At 39.6% G+C, this 17,335-nt stretch overlaps 1 protein-coding gene across 2 annotated transcripts; it reads right to left on the reverse strand.

Annotated features, from left to right (window-relative positions):
- Positions 1-4,305: 4,305 nt before the first annotated feature.
- On the reverse strand, positions 4,306-16,733 carry xpnpep1 (X-prolyl aminopeptidase (aminopeptidase P) 1, soluble). 2 transcript variants are annotated; one of them, XM_008282440.1, is made up of 20 exons: positions 16,603-16,733; positions 15,274-15,398; positions 14,903-14,966; positions 14,238-14,342; positions 13,748-13,840; positions 12,979-13,122; positions 12,633-12,728; positions 11,857-11,938; positions 10,730-10,940; positions 10,007-10,096; positions 9,857-9,907; positions 9,287-9,345; positions 7,356-7,433; positions 7,184-7,255; positions 6,947-7,007; positions 6,696-6,765; positions 6,200-6,373; positions 5,583-5,659; positions 4,879-4,977; positions 4,306-4,601 (listed from the first exon to the last, which is right to left on the reverse strand). In XM_008282440.1, exons 2-20 carry the CDS (start codon positions 15,388-15,390, stop codon positions 4,482-4,484), a joined length of 1,863 nt encoding a protein of 620 aa, XP_008280662.1. In that variant the 5' UTR covers positions 15,391-15,398; positions 16,603-16,733; the 3' UTR covers positions 4,306-4,481. The 2 variants fall into 2 exon arrangements, with proteins under 2 accessions (XP_008280662.1, XP_008280661.1); XM_008282439.1 differs by lacking the exon at positions 16,603-16,733 and adding an exon at positions 15,678-16,002.
- Between the last annotated feature and the right edge of the window lie 602 nt (positions 16,734-17,335).

Here is a 17,335-nt window from a genome sequence, read left to right on the forward strand (position 1 = left end):
AGTTTTTTTTGTTTGTTTTTTTCGCACAATGAAATTTGAGGCTGTTTGGATGACAATTTCTTAGGAACTATTAAAGATAAAAGTGTCCACTGTTATTTTTTTTTTATCATTACATTGATTTAGAAGCTGTGATATCTGACAAAGTAAAAAAAAAAAAAAAAAAGTGTTCTGTACATTTTCTTTTGTATTGTTGTGACATGAAACTACACATAGTTCACAAAGTAGCTGCCTTCTGTATGATCTGTTTGTTGGTTTATGCAGCTCAAAAATGGGACTTTTCATGATGGCTTTATATTTTCATATATATCAACTCACCTACAATCAAGACACTATTTGATCTGCTTGTACAATATTGAATCAATTACATATATTGAGAAATACCTGGGAAAACTTCGGCTTTTGATCTTAACTAGTTCCTGAGTTATTGTCATTCAAACAGTCTCATATTTGAATGTGTGAATAAACACACATGATATAATAATGTTAATTTCACAGATATCATTTTATATATTCATAGTTTATAATGACAAAGCGAATCAGAGATGACGAAGCTGGATGACTTGAGATGGAATCACTCAAAGGAAAGTGATTTAAACTAAAGAGAACAACACTATGCATTGAGTACGGCTGAAATACACGACATGGTATTAGTTCCGATTTCAGCCTTGTGCATCTCAATCCTAAAAATCTGTTGTCAGACTTGAAACAATGCTGTTTGAATGGAGTCATCACTTCCAGTGCACTGCGTCTAATTAATCTGACAGTGGGAGGTGAAGGTCAAAAAAGTACACTAAACTCCCTCACAAATACTTTCCCCTTCTTATTTTAGCTGCGAGCGCACATTTGCTGTTTATCATTATACTTTTAAAGATAATAACATGAGAGCAGGTTCACACGAAGGTCAGTCAAAGTTTTCAGATGTACAATTCTCTCCAAGTTTACTCTAAACAAAATAAAACAAAAACCCCTTTTAATTAGATGCTCAGATAATTGCATAATATCTCCCATGGTGCTGCATGGTGAAGTGAAGCATAAGGAGACAGGAGAATGCTGTCTTTGTTTGCCTTTTTTTTTGCAGGCTGTGGCTCTGACAGCTTTTTGGAACCACTGGTCCATGGATGCTGACAGTTTGTTGAAAAGTGGTTCTAGTTTTGTGGAAAACTAGGATGAGTTTTCCACAAGCTGTCCCCAAAACACACAAGGCAAGCAGGAATGAACTTTTAGACAATTGGGGTGAAAGTACAGCAAACATAGCAAGGAAATGAGAGGCCCAAGTTCTGAAATCTGTCTGATCAGCAGATAAGAAAAGTTTCTAAACTGGTCAAGTCAGTTATTGTGGGGAATTGTCAAAACTCCAGCTTCTGTAATATGAAAATTTGCTTCTTTTGTAATTGTAAAATTAATATATCTTTGATTTTGTTGGGTTAACATTGAATCCAAGGAACACTGATGGACCTTTTTTAGTTTTTCTTCGACTTTTGTAGACTAAAAAAAATAATAAAAGGGTCAATATCGGCAGCTTGACACAATATGTTTTCAAAAGTACAAGTTAGAAGGCACATGATGCACAAAGTTTTGCGTATTTATCACAAGTACACGTGGCTGCTATACGTCTTTCATTCATTATTTCATTATGGACTCATTTGACATCTGTGGATTTAGATTCACACCGAGCTCCTCGGTTGAAGTTAACTGTGTACATTTTCAGCAGTGAAAGCTTGAAGCCTGCAAACTCTCTGGTTTTGGGTCACCACTCACGGAGCTTATTGCAGACAGTATAAAAGGCCCAACAGCTCCCTCCCCTCAGCGTTTCCCCCCCCTCCTAGAAAAGCTGAATAGAATAATGAGCAGTAAACAAGGCGAGTAGCAGAGAGGCAGAAGAGGGGGCGTCCAACTCGAACCGAGGGTTGACAAAGGAAAAGGGGGTGTCTCCACAGAGACCGAGTCAAGCTGCTTGAGTCACGTGGTTCTCTCAGGAAAAGTGGTGAGAAGAGGCTTGAAACGCAGCCTTTCAGTCCATGATTTGGACGCCAATGGAAGCAACATGAGTGGAGGCCAAGAGGACCGAGCGCTGGAGGACCACAGCCTCCGGCTGAACGGGACGGCAGCTCTGGGGCTGCAAGATGAGGAGATGGACACGGCTCTGTTTGGTGTGTAGCACTCTTTTATATACAGTTCATTTCACAGTAATGTCACATTATACTTTCAGTGTTTTTGTTTTTGTTCATCTCCTACTTTTTCTGCTACCCAGAGTTCAAAGTGTTTAACATTGTCATCATCGCTCTGGCCTTGTGTATCCTCACCATCACCGGCCTGTACTGCATCACTGCCTGCTACAACCGCACAAGGTGAGACATCACAAGTGCACTGATGCCTGTTATCCCTGTTAATAGTTGCAAAATGTCACTTCTATTAGGATCAGTGGAGCTTTTTATGTATTACAGCCTCTAGTTTCACACTAAATTCGATGGTTACACTACATCAAATCATGTGCATTTAAGTGTGATTCAGGTTAAACCAATATGTCAGTAATGATAATGAATGTTTGTGTTAAGACTGACTGTAAATTGCAGTGTAAACCAATTTAGTCAGTCCAATTACCACTGCTTCCTCCACCAGGCAGTCAAAGAGAGCTCATGTATACGAGAGCGCAGTGACCCGAGGCGAGCCGGCGGACCCGGTGGCCGTGAGAGCAGTGAAGAGGTCGACCAGCTTCCTCAACCCTCTCGCCTTCTTCAGGAAAACAGAGGCGGCTAAGGACAACTCCAAGATCTATTACATCTACAGCAACCCGCTGCCTGTTGGACTGAAGGAGGACGAGGAGGAGGAGGGAGGAGGAATTAAAGCTAGCCGGGAACCAGAGGAGCAAACTGTGCTGCCTCCACCTCTGTCCTTTCAAGAGTACGCCAGTGATCCCAACAGTGGCGTCATTCTGGACCCTCCCATATTTTACATGCAGCTTTAGAGGGCAGGAGGGAGAAAGTTACGACAAAGTTACAGACTCTTGAGTCTGACAGGTCTGAGTTTGACCCCTGTAGATATGTTTATCAAAAGTTATCACCATGTACAGGCCAATAAATGGCACTCCACCAACTTTACGACTTAAATTCAGCTGACTTGTCACAGGGAGCATTACTCAGCCAGTGATATCAGTTTTATAACGTCTTGTACAGCTCTGAAAGAGAAATTAACCTTGATTGTGCCATAGCAGTTTGATAAGGGTTAGCTTAGCATAGGTCTAAACACACAGTAACAAAAACCTACATTTTTAACTGGGGGAATGATGTTTAATGGATGTAGGGAAAGAACGAAAGATGCTATCGCATTGCATCATGGGAAATCAAATGGTTTTTAAGCTTGACCACCTCATGGGGCATCAGGATGTACTGGTTGTGGTTATTGTTTTGAGCACACTTTGTTTAAATCCCCCATGTTAAATCACTTACATACCTTTTTTATAACAAAAAACGTCCATTTATGCATGTAAAGTGAGTGCAAGTGAATAGTTCTAAGACCGCTTCTGCCTAATTCATCGTTTCCAAGAATGCAAATAAACGTTGAGGAGCAACTTATCTTTGAGAAACATATTATCTTTGCATCACTGGCTAGAAGCACAGCACAGTTAAAGCCTGCCAGCAGCCTCAGAAAGCACAAGTGTAATCATTTTCTGGCAATAGAAGTGGACTTCCTTTAAAAGATGCCAAAATCAAGTACATGATTAATGCTAAATAAATGTGAGTAAAGAGGCCAAATAACGTATAGGATAGGTTTTAAGTACACTGTGCAAAAATGTAAAAACAGCATGCAAATGGTCTTCTTTGACCTAAAAAAACACTATGAACAAATTTCATTTCTATTGTTCTAGTTTTAAAAAAAGGGTTACATTTAGCCAATTGTGTACAAAAGCTCACTGGTGACAAATTGTCAACCACTGAGTTAATGCACACCCCAGTCAGTGTTGATTTCAGGACAATGATCAGACAATGTGACCTACACAGACACTCCTTTGACCAGTGACTATTAAAGACCTTAAAATGCAGATTTATGTCCCACAGAAAGTCTGCAAAAAGTGCTACAGCTCATCTTATTATTTCCAATATAGCGGTACTTGGTTGTTTCATGATGTCCATTTCTATTCTGCCTATAAACTGTTTGCAGCAACTGTTGTTTTTCACTCCACCTAAAGCCCTGCAGCTTTAACAAAGCCTATAAAAAAAAAAAAACCCAAAGCTGCAGGCTCTCCAAGCTCAGCTATATACTGCAGTTCTTTAAAAACTGATTTTTGAGACACAAAAACAGTAAAGATTTCAAAGTGTTTCTTGATTTTTTTAATGATCGATCATAAAACTGCTGATGGTGCTTTACAAAAGAAGCTGAGTGTGAGACACAGAGAAAGATGAGAAAAATACAAACGATTATCACTGCAGAGCAATCAAAAAGCACTCCTGGGCAAAACGACTGACTTGCACGAGAGTCAGTCCTCAGACGATGGGCTGGGTCTCTCTCATCAGCCACTCCAACGCCTCCTTCCTGCCCTGCCGCTCCAGCTCTGCTCCCACCACCTCCCGACACTTCCTGTGGTACTCGTTCACCCAGTCCCGCTGCAGGGCACAGAGGAGAGGGTCAAAAACTGCCAAACCACGAAGCGACTGTGTTTAAGCAGTACGTAATGCAGTACAGGAATAGCTGGGATTGCTATCAAACATTCAAATGCAGGACTTTAACGTAGGACACTGCCAACTAAGAATGCTCATTTGATGTGTTGCTGTATTTTAAGTGTTTATCACATTAACAATAAAAATCATTTGAAATAAGTGAAACATCAATTGAAGTAGAATTTGTCTTTGATTATTTAACATGTTAAACACAATTTCTTACCTCCTTCTGGGTGAGCAGCTCTGTGTTCATCATCTTGACTTGGATAGGGACCAGAGTGAGAGGCTCAAATGTCAGACTACCTCTGTTTCTGTAGTTGTACTGAACACAAACAGAATAAAACATGATGATTTTCCACATAAAAGCACAGATAACTGATCAGTAAAAAAAAAAAAAACATCTTATTGAGTATTATGACTTTTAACTCTGAATCTCAAAAACTGCCAGCAGATTTGAAAGACATGCCTTAAAGAGATCTAAAAAAAAAGCTATATTTGCGATGTTCTATAGGAAAACTTCACTACATTTCATCAAAATCCCTTTAGTCTACATGTATCAGTTTTAAAAATGCCAAAATAAAAAGTTTCCATTAAAAAAAAAAAGTGTTTCAAATATAAAAAAATAAATAAAATAAAAAAATGCACTCCTCTGCACAGTTACTTCATAAAAATTTGAAAATGTTCAGCTGGGCTAGGCTTAACTGCAGGCAGTGTTTGAGTCCTCCTGCCATCTAGTCATGGTTGTGCTGTTTTCATAGAGGTGCAGGACTTTATATCAGCAAAAAAAAAAAAAAAAGAAGCAAAACACGACTCAAAAACTGCTAGTAGTTCAGAGGGTTAAATGTTGGTTATCAGAACATTCAGCGTTGAGGCAAAAGTACATTTTTGAACATGCGTTTTACTCAGTTCTCAGGTTTTAAAACTTACTTTGGGCTTAGCTGGCACAACTAGGACCACATTTTCAATGCGGATGCCGAACGATCCGTCTTCATAGTACCCAGGTTCTAGAAAAAGACACATGAAATCAAGTTTATTGTCATTTTGCTGTACATACAATAGTAGTACAAAACATGCACACAGAATGGAAAGACAGCTGAGTTTTGATGGACCGACGTGTGTTTGCATTAAGATGTTTTTAATTTCTGTAAAGACGACAGCTTTCTCTCTCGACTTGCATGTCGCCTATTTTTATTTCTACAGAAGCATCTTTTAACTGTGGCAAACTTACGTGGTACATCTGTGTGCTTTTTGGCTGTATTATATTGTAGAAAAATATATATATTAATAGGAGCCAATTTATGACAGTACTGAGAAATTTGTGAAGTGTTACTTAATTACAGTCTGCTGTAGTTGCATTTACAGCATTCCTGTGGTATTCAGAGCTCTGGCTCTATTTTAAATAGCATTTCCAGAGAAGGTCCAGGAGGACTTATAAAGGCATATAAAGAGCATCTCTCTGAGCAGTATAAATAGGCACATATCTGCATTTTATTATAGTACAAGACGTACATTAGGACGTTTCTAAATCCAGCCTCCTGCCATACCATCACTGACGATCATGCCGGCCTCTAGAGGTTCATCAGCGAAGGTTTTGTAGCTGATGCCGCAGGGACCCTCGTGGACGTTAAGGAAGCAGCCCACGCCATGACCTGTACCGTGAAGGTAGTCCAGTCCTGACTCCCACAGGGCCGCACGGGCAAACGAATCCAAGAGGTGGCCTGGAGAGGAAACACAGGATTAGAGTTACAGATCATACTGTAGGAGAGTAAAAAGCTGTGGACTGCCCTTTTCACTTTTTTAAGTTACTGATTTGCCAAAAGCTGGCATTATTCTTAAGTGACAACACTATTACTGTTGATGTGTTTTAGAGAGTCACATTAAGAGATCCATATTCAAGAAAATACTAACTCTACCGTGTAACTATGAATCATACGAACCTTGCCATTTGTCAATGCTAAGTCTAGAACATGTAATACCTAATGCTGGTATACTGTAAATACAATTTAGTGGTAATCCTTATGACAAAGTTGAGGACGGCACCTTTTGTTCCATTGGGGAAAATGGCAGCACTGACAGCTATGTGTCCTTTCAGGACGTAGGTAAAGCACTCCTAGAAAAAAAGAGCCCACATAGTACAAACATGAATATAACATTGGATTTGGGATAAATCCATTCAATATAAATTATAATATAACAAGTCTTAGTCGAGTTAATGTTGAAAAATAAGAATAATTCAAATGGCTTCAATCAGTTAAACTCTAATTTAGGATTAGACAAATACACAAGTTTACCTTCTCAAAAGCAGATGGTGTCCCAAAGTGCATGGTGCGTGTGACGTCTGTGGTTCCATCACTGCCAGAGAAACAACGAGTATGTGTGTAAAGCACAAAAAACATTTACTGTTCCTTTGTTGTCTGTATTAATAGACATGGACGTGATGATCATCTAAACTAAGACATAAAAGTCTCACCAATACACGGCTGGTTCACCGAAATGTAATTTTTGTATATAATAATAATCCTACATACACGTATTGAGCTCCAGAGTCGATCAGGTAAACTTCATTCATGGTGAGGGTTCTGTTGGTTTCAGGCAGTGGTCTACAAAAGGAGAAAAGTGACACATAAAAGGTTCACTTCTATTAAAGAACAGAAACACACAGATACAGTGCACTCGTGTGTGTTTCATCTGCTAACTGACCTGTAATGTATGATTGCTCCGTTTGGACCAACACTGGAGATTGTGGGGAAACTAAGGCCAACAAACTCTTTCTGTTGACTGAAAAAGACAAAACATTGCAAAGTAAAGGAACATTACGCTACAGGTAATCAAATGTTTGAGTCTTTGAATTTTCACAAATTTTCTACAACGTAGGACCGTACTGAAGACATGAAAACTATGAAGTAACACATGCACTGACGGTGAGGAAATAAAGTGCAGACAAAGCAAAATACATTTCATAGTTTAGACTCTTCAAAGTAACCACTGTTTGTCTTGATTGCAGCTTTGCACACAGAGCTGCATGAGGACAGCACCTAGAATAGTTTTCAGTAAACATGCATGCTTCGTAAAAAAGTACGTTTTGAAATTCTTCCTTAATGCGTTTGAAACCATCAATTTTGTACCAAGGCACTGTCGACATTCTACAATTCCACAATTTCATTTTGCAGACGCTTTTATCCAAAGCGACGTACATCTGAGAGCAGATACAACACAAGCAAGGATCTAGTCAGGAGAAAATAATCTAGATAAATGTCATAGAACAAGTTCAAGTGTGATAGGGCGTTGATGCCAACAACAGGCTGTGTGGGAGGTAATAGGAATTTTGTTTTGTTTTTTTTGTTTGTGTTCAGTCTGTCAAGCACAAAGGTGTTCCGTAAAGAGCTCAGTCTTTAGTCTTTTCTTAAAGACTGAGAGGGAGTCAGCAGATTGAACCGTCAGGTAACTCGTTCCACCACCGGGGAACCACAGAGGAGACTCTGACATACAGCACATAGCCCTATTCCTCGATTGTAATAATTAATATTATGGCAAGGGTGGCTCAACCTACATCACTGCCTTCCAGAGTTCAAGTAGCAGACACAGCTCTCTGTCAGACATCAACTGTTTGGAGGAGCCTGCATGAATCAGGAGTTTGTGTTTGAATCGCTGCAAAGAAACTACAACTGAGGGGGACAAATAAGAAGCAGTGAACCACTGGTACCAAGAAACACAGTGAATGAACATTAGACCAGTAGAAATCTGGACTTTTATCTGATGAGCCCAAATCTGAGATTTTTAGTTCTGATCTCTATGCAACACAGAAAGTCAATACATGACATCTGCATTTGTGTGGTTTTCATGCTGAAGCATGAAGGAGCAGCTGGTGACACTTTTGGTGACCTATTCAGAATTCACGGCAATGCTTAGCCGGCATGGCTACATTCTGCAGCGACACAGCAACATGTCCGGTTTGAGCTTAGAGGAACAGATACTTGTGTTTTAACAAGACAACAAAGCTAAAACACACATCCGGGTTCTACGAGGGCTGTCTGATCAAGAAGGAGAGTGATGGAGTGTTGCATCAGATGATCTGGCCACCACAGTCATATGACTTAACCCAGCTGAAATGGTTTCCAATGACTTGAAGGAAAAACAGCCAGAAAATGCTCAGCATATGTGGGAACTCCTTCAAGACTGTTAGAAAAGCATTTGGAAACATGGAGATGCAAAGCTGTAGATGAGTCTTAGACATAAAACATACTTTGCTTTGTTTACTTTGCACATCTATGTAAAGCCAAATGTGTTTTTAATCATTTTGATGTCATCAGTTTTGTTCTACAATGTAGAAAAGCGAAATAATGAAGCACTTTGAATGAATAAGTGTGTCCTATGTTTGATCAGTGTACTTACTGTACCTTTTAGAAGGCTAAAAATATGACTTAAACTATACGACCTTTGATCGTATTGAACAAAGCAGTACACTTTCACTCCCGTGTCCAGTAGAGGGAGCCATACCTCCAGAATAGACACTGACAATACTTCCCGCTACATCTATAAATCACAGCCTATTAGGCATAAAAGCTGGCAATAAATTACAATGCGTGATCTTGACAAGCAAATAAGGAAAACCGATGTTGTTTGTGGCATACCTGCGCAATTCTTCAGCCTTATCAGCAGCAGAGATCTCTGTCACGGTGCCTTTCGGTATCTATAAAACGGTAACCGAAACACAGAAACATGCGGACAGAGTTTTAAAAAAACATACACAAGACAGCTTTATAGCTGAAGTGCCAGCTGAGTTGTGCAATAACCTCCACTTAAACAAAAGGTTTCGCACTCTCACACTGACTCAAAAAACAAAACACTGACTTTACAAAAAGTATTCAGGTTGTTTTTTTTATATAAGAGTATGACATTAGTAAGACGAGTCACAATAAGAGATGCTGGAACTTTGGAAATCAAAGTAGAAATCAATATAAACTGTACAAGCAAAGTGTTTTCTACATTAAGTATTGAATATAGAATGGAGAAGCTGAGATGTGAGGCTTTTGGATGAATATGAGACTAAAAAAATTTAAGATGTTGATGTCCACTTATTCATTTTATAAAAACTTCAACAGTCTTGTTTAATTTTCCTTTCAAGTCCAGTGGGAATTCTGACTGAACAATCAGTTCTCTTAAAAAGATTTAAAAACAAACAAACAAACAAAAAAATATACCTCCTTCTCCAACCAAGCGAAGAGTTCACAAAGAGCAACTGCATCCTTGATCTGTTGGTGAAAATACAGAGGAAAATCACAGTTTATAAAGAAATGGTAGACTCAGAGACTTCATGTGCACTACAGATTTCAAGGTTCAGCGCTTCTTACATGGGCCATTTTCATGCCTTGAATCTCAGTGGCATTCTTCACAGCCTTGGCGAGGCAGAGTGGAGTGTAGGGAATTGGAGTCCTGTGACCCTGAAATATGGCAAGAGGAAACATTTACGGTTTCAAAAATAGCGACTATTGCCTTAAAACACATGTAAAATATGCTTGAAATAGAAATATTCCATGCACTGCGCTGACTGTCAAAGCAAAGAGAATGAAGCTGATTATTGCAACTGCCTTGACAAATGATTCAGCAGATTAACTGGTGATTTAATGTTTCATACAAGGACCTCCGGGTTTCAAGTGAATAACAAAAACAACAGAATATGCTTGGTTTGACTATGAATATTAGAAGTGGTTATACTAGAACTGTGTAGTTTTAGTGCAGTTTAGGTAGGTGACAAAAATGACAATTATACTATTTCAAAGTTGTACCTACAATTAACCCTGACGTTGGTATGGCTGAGAATATGTGTCTCTGTCCTCCCACAGTTAATTACTGAGAATATACACAATTTGAAACAACTACAACACTATCAAAATATGTTATTTTATGGATAAAAGGATGCAGATGATCTGACAGGCGACTGGTTTTCAAACTTGGAGAACATAGCAGCAAGTCCAGACACGATCTACCTGTTTTAATATCTTTTGTTTAGCAGCAGAGACAAAAACTCTACTTCTAAATGTTCACTATTTGTGGGTGTGGCTGTGTTCTCTCACCTTGGGAATGACCCGTGTGAGAGCACAGCTGGCCTTGTCACAGATCCACACTTTGTCCTTTGGGCCGAGTGCAGCGCAGACGGCCTGCAGCTCAGTGTAGACCGACTCGTACGGGAACGTCTGGACGCTCAGCTCGGGCTTGCTGGGAGAGTCCAACTGCAGGTGGTCTCTTAATGCAGGTTCAGAGAGACGCTTTAGGTCCACAAAAAGCCTGCAGAGAGGAAATAGTTGTTGAGTGAAGTCAGATGGATAATCTCAGGAGAAAACCTTGTCCCTTTGATTGTTGTGGTTTTAATGTATTACAAAGCTGTGCACCTTTACCTGGTAGTAAAATAGTTCAGGGTTCTCTGAAATAGTAACATTTCAGAATGCATTAATAAAAGGGGAACGTTTCGTTGCAGTTCAGTTGTAGTTTTTGGATTTTTAAAAATTAAGTACAATACAGTGGACTAATTAGCATAGGCAGATAGACGAGATTAAATTGAAAAAAGTGCAATACATTTACTAAATTGTTAAGTAGCCTAAAATAAAAAATTGAAAGTGCGTTGGTCCTCAAAATGCAATGTAATATACACAGTATACTATCTGGAAGGTTAAGACATTTTTTTAAATGTGTTTTTGTGCTGAAAATTCATAGTAAATATATTACATATTCATGCAAACACAATTATATTTGAGGGATTACGGCAGCATTAAACTTACTGTAAATATAGCCAAACTACACCCGAAAATTATTTCTCATGTATTTAATGTGAAACTACAGTTCTAATTATGCTACATCTGCAGAGTGAAGCTCTTTTAATATCACCAAAACTACACTGTATAAACATGGTATGTAGGAATTGCAGAAAAGTTTATACAAAAGTCATCATCACTGCATCAGTTTCAGTTTTTATGCTTGGGTACATTTTAACACCAATGTAATTCTGAAATTTTGAAAGCAAAACTTTTGCTTGCCATGAAGTGTTTTTACATTGTGGTAATGTTACTCACAGCAATCCATGTAAGGATTTTGAATATGGTAACTCTGATTCATAGTTCACCATTACTGTTTTTTTCCCTAAATCCTTAGATAATTAAAAAGGGCACCGATCAAAATAGTATACAGCTGAATCATGTTGTTTCACCTTATTGTGTTCATTCCTATGATGGTATATGCAAAGAAAACTGGGTTGTACTCGATGTCTGCACCACGGAGGTTGAAGAGCCCTGAGAAAAGAAAACAACTGAACATTACAAGTAAGTTAACATTTAAGTTAGACAGTTATAAAACTTTGGAAAAATAACCTTTTCATCGTGATGTTTTTTCTATTCATTCATTCTACTCTGATTATGCTCGCAATAAAAACGGTGTAGTTACCCTAAAATCCATTTCAAATACTGTATGCGTCACCTGAAGCCTCAATATAAATTGGCTGGTGTTAAATATCAGCGTTGTCATCAAACCTGAGCGAATCCGCTTCAATTTTAATCTGCCCATTGAAGCCATCTGGTCTAAATCCAACCTAATGACAATCAAAATCAGCATCACTCTAATTAACACAAACTCTCAGACCAAACAATCAGAAGCAAGAGCTCATTAGTCGCAGTGAACGAGGTGCTCAAACAGGCATCTAGAGGGACACCCGTGCATCCCTGGGTCCTTGGATCGTGATCAGGTATCAAAACTGACTTATGAAACAGAAGTGATGCCAGCTACGGCTGCTGATTGTTTTACGCAGCAAAAACTAAACACTGCTGAAACCTAACGTGACTAAATGTATGCATAAACAAGAAGGCACCGAAAAAGGTTAAGACTTAAATGTAATGTTTGGCCCTGAGCTTACAACTCAGCTGAGCTAACATCATTCTCATGGGGAACATGTATACATAATACATATATTTGCGAAAAAATGAGCCGTACATGCAATCTCATCCAAAGCTGTTGCAACAAACCAGGTGATCTTCCTCTCCGTCATCTTGGTTCGCAGTGCTGTGATCTTATCTTGCCAGGAAATACCTACAGGTAGACAGTATCAAAAATGCATTAGACTGCAATCATTTCTCTCAAACACCTGTATGTCTAGCCGCTGTAAATTGAAATGTTTATTTTGTCAACAAAATTTCACGAAAACCAAAAGGGTTGAAGAGAACCAAAATTAAGGCCAGCATGTTTTAAAGAAACAACGATCCACTCAAACAAAACCTTAATTCCTTACTATAAAACAAGTGTGTTTGCAGTAATGGTGTTAATGCAGTAGGGCACTGACCAGTGTATTCTAATCCCAGGGTGCGGAGTTGTGTGCTGGGTCTTTCTGGGCGATCAGTCCAGACCGCATCGATCAGGTTATCCTGCACCGCCACCAGTGAGTGGCCAGCACTGATCAGAGCCTTGGACATGTTCTTCCACTGGTCTGAAACATGGCATCAGCAGATGTTTACACAAAGACGCATTTTTTAAGATGCACAAACACTGTTGAAAATATATGTATATATATATTTTAGCAACAATAGAACGGAACTAAAGCTTTGGAAGAATGCATCTGGACTTTTCTTTTTGGTGCTAGAAGATGTTTCACCTCTCACCCAACAGGCTTTTTCAGTTCTGAAGAGGCGAAACATCTTTAAGAACCAAAATTAGAAGTCCAAGAGAACTGACGTTTGATTGGTGGGACTAATAATGAGGCTCTGCAGGATGCAAAAACAGTAAAGTGTACCTGTCTAAATAAAAAGCTAAACAATTATGTTATTGCGCAATATGCGTTGTGCACGTTGTGTTTATAATCACAAAAGGCAGAAATGTACCAGAACCATGACGTACATTAGTGCTGTATCTCTGTTGGTTATGCAACAAACCCTTCTGTGTCTGACAATTTGTATTTTTATATTGTACATTTTAAGCCTGCAAAATGCGCGGTACGATTATTGTTAACCTTGGCATCTCTCCTACTGTATTGGTGGGAGGACAAGAACAGTGTTCCCAGGAAACCTAGTGATGTTATTTCACTGCAATTTTAGGAAAATGGTTCCAAAACCTACCAGCAGCAATGATCCAAGGATCTACTCCCACTCTGGAGTTCTCTGGCAGGATGCTGATCAGCCAGTCCTCCTGAGAGGGAGTCTCCTTCAGCCCTGTATAGCATTACAGAAAAACAGTCCATTACACCTTTAAGACATCCCACTGTGGAACATACAGTCTTAACATTTGTATTTGTCTGTAGTCAGTGCTGACATAATATGACCTAAATATGGAATTTGTTTCCTATTCTCAAATTAGATTTCAAAAAAAAAAAAGTGTGACTCATGATCAAGCTGTGATTCCTGCTTTGTCTTCAGTGTTTTGACAATGTTTGATGTTAACGTTTGTGTTCTGTCTAAATACTGAAATCACTACAGACTCTGTAGTGCAAACTAAAAACTGAGCACAAGTCTTAAAATGACATATACTTTTTAAATATTAACAATTAGTGGTTATGTTTCCACCTTATACAAAATCACTGAGAGGCATTTATGATTATTAGGACATTACCCATCTTCATAAGGGTCCAGTTGTTGTCCATCTGCTGGCTGGCCTGCAGGAAATATCGGCCATCAGTCCACATGGCAGCATGCTGCTCTGTGACGATGGCGGTACCTGAATGTCAAAGTATGCAAGAAAATCGAGTCAGTTACTGTGCGCCTGTTACAAGTCTGATGCATTACTTGTGTTTGTACAGTAAGATGTTGGCTCAAACATTGCTTACCCAGTTCTGAGAAGCAAAATATAGTTTATCCCTCTGAAATTACAACAGTGAACAAACAGCCTACAGATGAGTGACCTCTCCTTCTGTAATTTCAAACTGTGCTGAAGGCAGGGTTCACCACAATGTTTATGACAGAAGCAGGCTGCTCTGTTTGAAAATACACCAGTTTTACTATAATAAAACTAGCATCAATCTCTATTAGAGAATATGAACATGAGACGAGATGCACCAGATTGTGGGTTGGTTTACCCACAAACAGGTCAACCACAGAAAAGGTAATTGTCCCTGCAAGACTACTCATTACATTGTCCCAGGTATTCCCCAAAGTCAGAATTAGATCATGGTTTTATATTTTGCAAACTGAGATGTAAGATCGGGACGAATTTCCAGAACTTCGAAAATGGTCTTTCACGTGCACTGCCGCTCACACATAAGCAAACAAAAAACATACCTGCAGAGCCGTTAAATCCACAGATAAATTCACGTCTGCAGTCACAGGGTGCAATGTATTCACTCTGAAAGACACAGGGACAGCGAAAGCGAGAGAAAAACAGAAAGAGAGCGAGACAGATCGGCTTCATTAACAATCAGTGTGAAGTGGCCATCAAAGCGTCAGAAATTTTAAATGCCACCCTCGCTGCTCTTCCAGTCTTGGGCATGGAGAGGGAAAATGGAGGAGCAGTGAGCTACAATTAATTAAGAAGGTCAGACGAGACGATCAGAAGCGAATTAAGGCACACATTTGCTTAGGGCTGGCTCAAGTCATATAAACATGTTAAATGTAAGGAAATGCATACTGAGGTTGTGTGGGATTGGATTTACCTGGTGTGCATCTCCAGATGGGACAATGTAGGCTTGTATAGGCTCAGCAAAGTATTTACAATTCCTCATGGCCTGCCGAAGCTGCCTGAGCAGCTCTCCTGTGATCTTTGGAGACATGTCTGTGACTGAACAGAAAGAGAAGATTTTAGAAAGACAATTAAGTTCAAGTAGGCTGCTAATACTTGATAACACAGGTTGCATTCAAATGCAACATCAGGAGAAACTGAAAAGCTAAGATAAACACCGCTGATTGCAACAGCAGACAGCAGCACAGCTCAGTATCTATTTAAACTCCAAAAACACAAATTCCAAACACTGACAGCATACCTGTTAAATCAAAAAGCATTCAGACATGCTGTCATCCACTGATATTTCAAAACGCAGACTAACAATTTACAGATTACCTGAATTTTGGGAAGCCATGGTGACTTCAGGTGACTGGAGGTGGACAGTGACTGTACCTGGCTATTTACGTGGAGATCAAAGTCACAGTCCACACCTGCATCTCTAACCTGCTGCAATGTGCTGATTAAGCAATTGTCACAGCAGTCAGGGTTAAATATTAAAAGAGAAGCCAAGCTGGTTAGAACCGGCATTAGCGTGACCCATTTCTACTGCAATAACCTCCTAAGAGAAAGGCCAGGAGGAAATTGTGCAGTGGTGGATTCACTATCACTATCCACATCCCCTGTAGGGCTGCATAACACCGCTGTAAAAAAACTTCCCCTCACCGACCAATCACTTTGCAGTACTACACATCGATGAGCTCTCCTATTGGCTGAACGCTCCGCATGCGATTGTTGTTTACAAGTTGGCATTAGATGAATCAGTTGCACTCAACCACAATGTAGCACTTAGAGCTAGCTGATTAGCCACAATAAAATCAAACTATTGTTGCTAATATTGTGAGAAAAATCTACAGACCCTGTGTTTTGGGTTTTTTTTTTTCTATTCAGGCATCACTTTAATCAACAGGCCAACCAGAGCACACAATAACTAATTCAGTGTGTCGCCGTTGCATTTAGTAGTGGGTGTGGTAGCACGCCGGTGGGATATTAGTAAAGTTGCTAACGAATTAGCCTCCGCTGCGGGTTAAGGTAGGCCGTTTTCTCGCACTTTAACGAACGGACTGTTCTCCACAGACACAGGCGTGGGCTGACCGAGCGTTCCCCTCATTTGAAAACAGTCAACATCCCCCCCCTTGCACTCGCTCTGTGCCGCCGGGAGACGAGACGTTAGCTCTCTCTTCCCCCCTCCCCAGCTAAAAAGCGCCGCTAGCTACCGTCAAAGTCCCCCCAACATGCAGCCGGTGAACCGCTGGATACGCACCCGGTGGTTTCGCGTCGGAAATGCGTTTCTCGGGTTAAAACTCGAAGCGCTTTTCTTAGCAGCTCGGACCTTGTGTTAATTTACAAAACAGGAGGCTGCCATTTCGTCGTTGACGTTTGCGGCCACGTGACTGCAGCTTCTTCCAGTAGCCGCGGAGGGATCCAGACTCGCCTCTTCCTCCGTGAATAATCACACAGTGTCCACGCCAAATGTACAACAATGCACGAAGGAAACGTCGCTTCTGCAATGTCCAGCTCACAATTTAGTAGAGGTGAGTGTTTCCACCAAACATGCGTCCTCAAGACTGACAGACGAAGCAAAAGGCTAAAGGGAATCCGAAAACATACCTTTATATACCAATTAAAAACACCACTGGTGAAACAGTAAATGTATAATATATGGATACTTTTGCTTCATTTATAGCATTTGTCTTCTCAGTTTTTGACAGTAACTTAGTTGTAACTGTAAAAACCCCTTTTTCCCGGGTTTGTTTTTCCTTTCTGGCTGTTTCTTTGTCCAAATACATCGCTTTTCATTAAAACACTATTTATAAAAAGCTTTTAAATAGTAAATATTTGCTTTTATTGACAAAATAGATCATTTACTAATGCTTCAGCTATATACAGTGCTCATGAAATATTTTTATCTTATTCTAAACCCTCTTAATTATTATTATAATTATTATTCTTATTATTATTAACAATTATAATACATTGTATTTCGATTTTTAAAA

This window comes from Stegastes partitus, unplaced genomic scaffold (genome assembly GCF_000690725.1).
Source record: "Stegastes partitus isolate 25-593 unplaced genomic scaffold, Stegastes_partitus-1.0.2 Scaffold272, whole genome shotgun sequence".
Lineage (NCBI taxonomy): Eukaryota > Metazoa > Chordata > Actinopteri > Pomacentridae > Stegastes > Stegastes partitus.

What these genes read in the sequence shown, in the direction of transcription:
- xpnpep1 (XM_008282439.1), bottom strand. An exon ending in TCCTTGGATCATTGCTGCTG is followed by an intron (nt 13,123 to 13,747) that starts GTAGGTTTTGGA and finishes GCCATGTTTCAG; the next exon opens with ACCAGTGGAAGAACATGTCC. An exon ending in CACCATCTGCTTTTGAGAAG is followed by an intron (nt 6,766 to 6,946) that starts GTAAACTTGTGT and finishes CTTTTTTTCTAG; the next exon opens with GAGTGCTTTACCTACGTCCT.